This window comes from Pterocles gutturalis, unplaced genomic scaffold, assembly GCF_000699245.1.
Source record: "Pterocles gutturalis isolate BGI_N339 unplaced genomic scaffold, ASM69924v1 Scaffold34004, whole genome shotgun sequence".
Taxonomy (NCBI): Eukaryota; Metazoa; Chordata; class Aves; order Pterocliformes; family Pteroclidae; genus Pterocles; species Pterocles gutturalis.
The window spans coordinates 1-6,417 of record NW_010131777.1 but is presented as its reverse complement, the minus strand read 5'-3'; the positions used below and the strand labels follow the sequence as shown (position 1 = coordinate 6,417).

At 40.1% G+C, this 6,417-nt stretch overlaps 1 protein-coding gene across 1 annotated transcript; it reads left to right on the top strand.

Moving 5' to 3' along the window:
• Positions 1-1,176: 1,176 nt before the first annotated feature.
• Positions 1,177-6,218, top strand: ARL6IP1 (ADP-ribosylation factor-like 6 interacting protein 1). The gene is made up of 5 exons (XM_010080715.1): positions 1,177-1,315; positions 2,982-3,101; positions 3,992-4,109; positions 4,775-4,859; positions 5,105-6,218. Exons 1-5 carry the CDS (start codon positions 1,239-1,241, stop codon positions 5,221-5,223), a joined length of 519 nt encoding a protein of 172 aa, XP_010079017.1. The 5' UTR covers positions 1,177-1,238; the 3' UTR covers positions 5,224-6,218.
• Positions 6,219-6,417: the final 199 nt, after the last annotated feature.

Below are 6,417 nucleotides of genomic sequence, written 5' to 3'. Positions count from 1 at the left end.
GGCGGGCAGGAGGGCCGCGGGAGGGGGGTGATGGCTGAACTTAAACGTGTCATCAGTGGGCTTGGATACTCAAATAAATAGAAAGATATGTCTGTTTATCTCTGTAGTGGTAAATGGCTGCCGTGAGAAACGGGAAAATCGCAGTAACAGCCCGTGAGGGGGCTGAGGAAGGGAAGCGTTTGGGTGCGTTACTGAGCGGCACAGCCCGGGAGAGGCAGGGGGAGTGCCAGCAGCGCGGAGGGGAAGGGGAGGCTGGGATTTCTGCTGAAAAAAGGGCGTGGAGCTGTATTGCCAAAAATACCTGCCGTGTTCTGGAGGGATGCCCCTTGCTGAGCAGGAGTTCGTGTTTATAGAGTCTTGTTTCATTAATGAATCACAGAATGTTAGAGATTGGAAGGGACCTCAAAAGATCATCTAGTCCAATCCCCCTGCTAGAGCAGGAACAAACACTTTTGATCGACAGGCTCTGGAATGAAGATGGCATTGACAAAAGCTGACTTAAGTTTTCTCTACCTGGCCCAGTGGGAAAACAGCTTATAACAGGCTGCTATTAATAACGCTGTTCTGTTCCAGTCTGTTTCCCATTAAATTTTCTCTTGGTTGTGTTGTTAAACACAGACAGCCAGAGGTAATAAAGAGGACTTTAAAGGCTGTCTGATCACTGTCTTGGGCAACCCGGGGAAAAGCGTTCCCCGCGGTCCAGATTTGAGAAGTTGTGTAACTTGTGTTGGACAGCAACTGGAAAGCTTCAGTTTAATGGGGTAGAGTTGTCTTTGAAAATACATCTATTTTAAATAGTTCTCATGTTGCAATTTTCCAGATGTTGATACTGAAAATTTGACAGGTTTTAGCTAGACTTTGAAACTTGACCTTCTGCTAACTTGAGGTGGAGGGGAGTACTGTAAATGGGAGTTTGGGGAAAAACATTTTGGCAAAATCTGGGAGGAGGTATCATTTGGTTTAATAATGTATGCTGCTACTTTGTTAAGATCTTGACTATTTTAAAGTATCACTGCTACAATGTGATAGCTTGGTACAAACCTTACAACATTATTAGTAATTTAATTACTCAAAGGTTTGTGATTGGGATCTTTCATTATGGCAGTTTTTTTGCTACTTCAAGTGTGTTTATTAATTTGATATAATTTAGTAAAGAAAGAGAGTTCTTTCCTTTTGTGCAGGCTTCAGAAACTGCTAGCTTGGAAGAGCAGTTGCAAGGATGGGGAGAAGTGATTTTGATGACTGATAAAGTTCTTCGCTGGGAGAGAGCCTGGTTTCCTCTGGCGCTGATGAGTGTTGTTTCCTTTTCTTTTCTGTAAGTAGCTTGTGGAGGGAGCCTAGAACACCACTGCACTTCCATGGCTGGTAGCAAACCTATTGAGTAAATTAATTAAGACATCTTTAAAAATCCTTTAGGAAGGCTCTTACTCCAGGTTCTGTTTCTGAGTACATGTGAACTTTGTTGAAAAGAAAAACATTAAGTGTTGAGAAGGGAAAGTGACATGAGTCACATCCTGCTCAGAGGGGGGCAGTGCTTTCTCCAAAAGCTGGTTGCCAGCAGTGGTTGTTGTTGGTTTTTACCACGCTCACCTGTATGTTCCTCTTTGGTGTGTCCTTATTCTGCCCTTACCCTTTGTATCCTGCTTCTTAGTCAAATCTGGGCATTGCCTTTGGCTTTTTTCCCCAAACCAACACCAATATCATTATGGACAACGTGTTTCCATAGGGCAAACTTTCCTTTTCTGCCTCTTTGGTGTGGTGTTCAGGATGAGTTCAAACGGTGTTGCACAACTTGGTTTTTTTACATTCTCTGTCCTGTCCTTTGAGAAAAGAGGAAGAGGAAAGTTACTGCAGGTAACTTTCAGTCAACAGGGTGGGAGGATGTTGCCAACACGACCCCAACTTGCCTTGTACAGATAAGTGTCCGCACCGTCTGAGGTGTTTGCCAGTTGAATGTGTTTTTGGAGTAAAGAGAAGGGAGTTACAAAAATAAATGGTCAACCAGGTGAGGCAAGGATAATTGGTCTGGCCTTCAAGTGAGGTGAGGAGGATGGAAATCAAATGAAACTGAAAAGTAACTTTTAAGAGAAGTAACTGAATGAACTTCAGGATATTTTGATATAAATTATGTGATTATAGCAGGGAAGATCTTGTGTTGAACAATACTTTGAGGAAATAGACCAAACTACTTCAGATTCTGAATTGGTACTTCATAAAAAATGGACTTGGACATTCAGCGCAGTAGCACTGTGCAATGTGTGTAGGAAGACTGGCCCTGCAAGGGACTGTATCCCTGCTTTGCTTTTATTACTTCAGTGTTCAGGAAGTTCTGTCAAGTGCAAATAAGTAGCATGGGGCACAGGTGAGCATTAACAGACACTTAGGAGATGAGCTAATTCTTGTCCAGTACCCACACCGCTGGATTTGAGCGGTGGCATGCTTAACATGTAAAAACACAACACTGTCCTAGTTGGAGATTTATGGCTCCTTGTCCAGAAGAGGCTTGGTCAGCTCTCACAGGTGAGACACAGCAAATGACAGCCCATAGTGGATCTGAATTCTGTGACTGACTTAAAAACCAACAAGATTAGAGCTTTCAGTCTGGCTCTTTCATATGTTCGTTCACTCATCCTCATCCCCAGGTCACTATAAGATCACTAGATGTCAACTTCTGAGAGAGCAATAATGATGAATTTTTATTTCTACGGGACTTCATTATGCACTTTCTGTATTGTAGCATTTTCTTATCTAGTATATGAAGAAAAGTGTATTTTTTTAATGTAGATTTCTTTGTAATATTGGTGAAGTGCTTAAACCTCTCTTTGTTAGTAATGGGAACACATTTGAAAATTCTTTTAAGGTTGGGCGAGAGGGTAGGTCTGCTGTTTGCAGTCCTGAGCCGATCTGAAGAGGTGATTAAATACATCTAGCATTTAGCACTCTGAGCATCCAGAACTTGTTCTGTTATCTTCTTTCTGCAGGATGATCTATTACTTGGATCCATCAGTTCTTTCAGGCGTCTCCTGTTTCGTTATGTTCCTCTGTTTGGCTGATTATCTTGTACCTGCTCTTGCACCTAGAATCTTTGGCTCTAATAAATGGTGAGGAGAGCTTGAATTACAACAGTTTATTGAGTGTAAATAAATTATGAACTTAATCAAAATGGATATCTGACTTGCAAATATAAAATTATTACATTATAGAGTCATTGTAGTAAGAAATTGGCAATCTCTGTGAAGGAAGGACACTAGTAAGATGTCCTTCATTCTTCTTTCTGAAAGGTAACTACTACAACATATCTTTATTGTTCCTTCTCTTCTAGAAAAATAAGATTTTTTTTTTGAAAAAGTAGGCGCGTTCTTTGCTCTCCATTAAGGATGCTAGTGAGTTCTGCTAAACTAGTTTTTAGTAATTAATGGATAATAAATACTGAGAACTGAAATAATGAAGAAGGGTATTGTATTAAAGTTTGGAGAGTGCCAGTAGTATGATGAAGGAAAAGAGTAATGCAAAGAGTATGAATGTGATCGTAAGTGACTGAAACAGATTTGAAGAAGGGCAAAGCTTTTATATAAGATAGTAAGCTGGAGAAGAACGTTATTTGAAATAAATTTTGATTTAAAAGTAAATTTTAGTGTATCTGCTTTAATATGGCTAGAGAATAAATGTTCTTTTCCAATAATGAACCAGCATAAAAGACCAATTAATACACACTGGTGTCAGGTGTGTGTTACTGGAGTGTATCAGAGTGGTATTGGGTTAAAATCAATGGTCTTCTGGCTTGAATGTGGTTTCTCTTTGGGAGTCAATTTAAGAGAGTCAGTGTACAGAAAAATTACATGGGCAATTGCATTAAAATGCTTGATAACGATGAGGTATCAAACTAAATGAAGCAAATGCCAGGATTAAGTACTGCATAAATATTTACTGCTGGAAAAAAATGTAGGTGAAATCTTGAATTCTTCTTTCTGTCCTTTTTCTTTAATAAAAGGACTACAGAACAGCAGCAAAGATTTCATGAGATTTGCAGCAATTTGGTGAAATCTCGTCGCCGAATTGTTGGCTGGTGGAAACGTCTCTTCACGCTGAAGGAAGAGAAGCCTAAAATGGTATTGAGTTCTGGGAGTTCTTCTCTATTGTCTTAAGATTTTATTTGTTTTGTTTTGTCTGAAGTATTTTAGCAAGGCACGTGTCTGAATAAACTCTTATTTCAAACCAAGAAGCAGCAGTTCTGGCCGTGCCCTAGCGCCAGTTATACAGCTTATTCAAACCTGGCGTGGCAAGATATATGACTTTGAACTTGCTTTACTGTGCGGTTAAGAGCCCACCCTTGATATTAAGTTAAAACTAAACTGGGTTTCTTTGGGGATAGGTCAGCTTTTGGAAACACAGCTTCTTTCTTTGTACACTAACTGTCCAAAAAACTAGACCTAAGTAATGTGTCATCTTAGGTACATGAATTACTGAGTTTAGTGTCCTGAAAACCACTTCAGGGACTGTGTGAGGCTGAAGTTGTGTCAATGGGGATGGTGTAGTCTGACTCTGAGGGACATGTGGAGAGGAAGAAAAGCTGGCATCCTTTAAAACTGATGTTCTGAAAATAAATGAGAACATACAATTGTAGACTCTGTAATCTCAATTTTAACAAGTATTGCATGTGGAAGTGCCAGCAAACTTCAAGTTGGTTTTAAATGTCAAAGTGTTGCTGGATGCTGAAGGGAAGGGGGAGAGTTCCCAACAGATCTGTGATAACTGTTCCCTTTTCATTTTTCAGTACTTCATGACCATGCTTTTTTCTCTTGCCGTGGTTGCCTGGATCGGACAGCAAGTTCACAATCTCTTTCTGACCTATCTTATTGGTAAGTGTGCACTGTGCAAAGCAGCAGTAACTTTTTTGTTAGCTGCCTGAAATAGTATAGTATGAGGCTGGTAGAAGTGATTTTTGATTATATGTGTGTGGTGATTTTTTTTTTTTGTCACAGGGTTATATTTTTCTGTTTTCACACAGTTAATGGGGCTTAAGGGAAGCAGGAAATTGCAAGGTGACAGAAGCTTGTTAAAGGAGTACTAAGTAATTCCTTTTTTTTTTTTTTTTCTCCTCTAGTGAGTTTCTTGTTGCTGTTTCCTGGACTAAACCAGCACGGGATCATTACAAAGTATGTTGGAATGGCAAAAAGGGAGATAAACAAACTTCTCAAGCACAAGGAAAAGAAAAATGAATGAACACTTAACTGCTGTTTGCTCTTGTAAAAGGTTTCTGTGGGAACAGTTTTGAGAATTAATGTATAATTAAGACAATAGAAGTTGTATTGCTCACTGGCTTTTTTTTTTAATTGGTTTCCTAATGAAGTGAAAATGTCACTCTAGCAACTGCTGTGGGTTTGTGTGTCTCTTGCTGGGCTGATGTAGGGTTGTTCTGCCTGCAGCTGATCTTATATGAAAGATCCTGACCTTTGACGTACGGAGCTTATTAAGTGTCTTCACCAAACTAAGAAGCCCCGTGAATAAATGCCCCAACTCAAGAAACAGCAGAATTGTAATGTGTGATAGCATTTCTGTAACTGTGTTCGTTTCACTGATCATTAATTCCTGGCTACAGCAAGTACGAAAGGCAGTTTTGAAAGCTTATACTGAGTGGAGGCTTGTTACTACTGATCCTTGTGGAAGGAGGACAATTGGCTGAGCAAGAATGATCCTAGCTGAGTGTGCATACCCAGAATTGTGGCAGAAGGTGATCCTGTTGTCTTGCTGAATCTGTTTGCTTTTTTTGGCTGCATGTACCTGATTATCTGTTGAATAGGGGTCTGGAATATATAAATTTGTAGTTCAGTTATTTAGCTGTAATGTAAACTTCAACTCATTGCACTGAGACTGTGGAAAATGAGTTAAGGTGTGTGTTGCCTTAACAGCTGATTGTTCTAAAAACTGCTGTTGTCATGGAGCCATGTAGCACGTTTGGTTTTATGAGTGTTGTTGTCTGTATACAAAATCACCCTGAATATGCTAGGTTTGCCTTTTGTAAATAAGCCTGTCTGAACTGTTTGTGCTTTTCTATAACCTCCCCCTCCTTTTTTTTTTTTTTTTAAACTGAACTTTTTTCTTTTAAAAAGCTAAAAGCTGTGTTAATGCGTTTTGAAAGTTTACCGTTTTGAAATGAACTCTCTTCAGTGTCTGCTGTAACTGATGAATAGGTAAATACAGACTAAAGAGAAACTTCTTGAAGTCTTGCTCTTTGTGAACATCCTTGTGTAAATGTGCTGTTCGGTCAGGGGCAGCGGTGCTCTGCTCTCCATTGGACACCAAGTGCTTGGGGAACTCCTGTGACACAAGCGCGCACAGACACAGCCGCAGGAGCCATGGCCTTTTTGTCCCGTGGTTGGGGTTTTTGGGGGCTGCTTTGCGGGGCCGTTCCCCCCC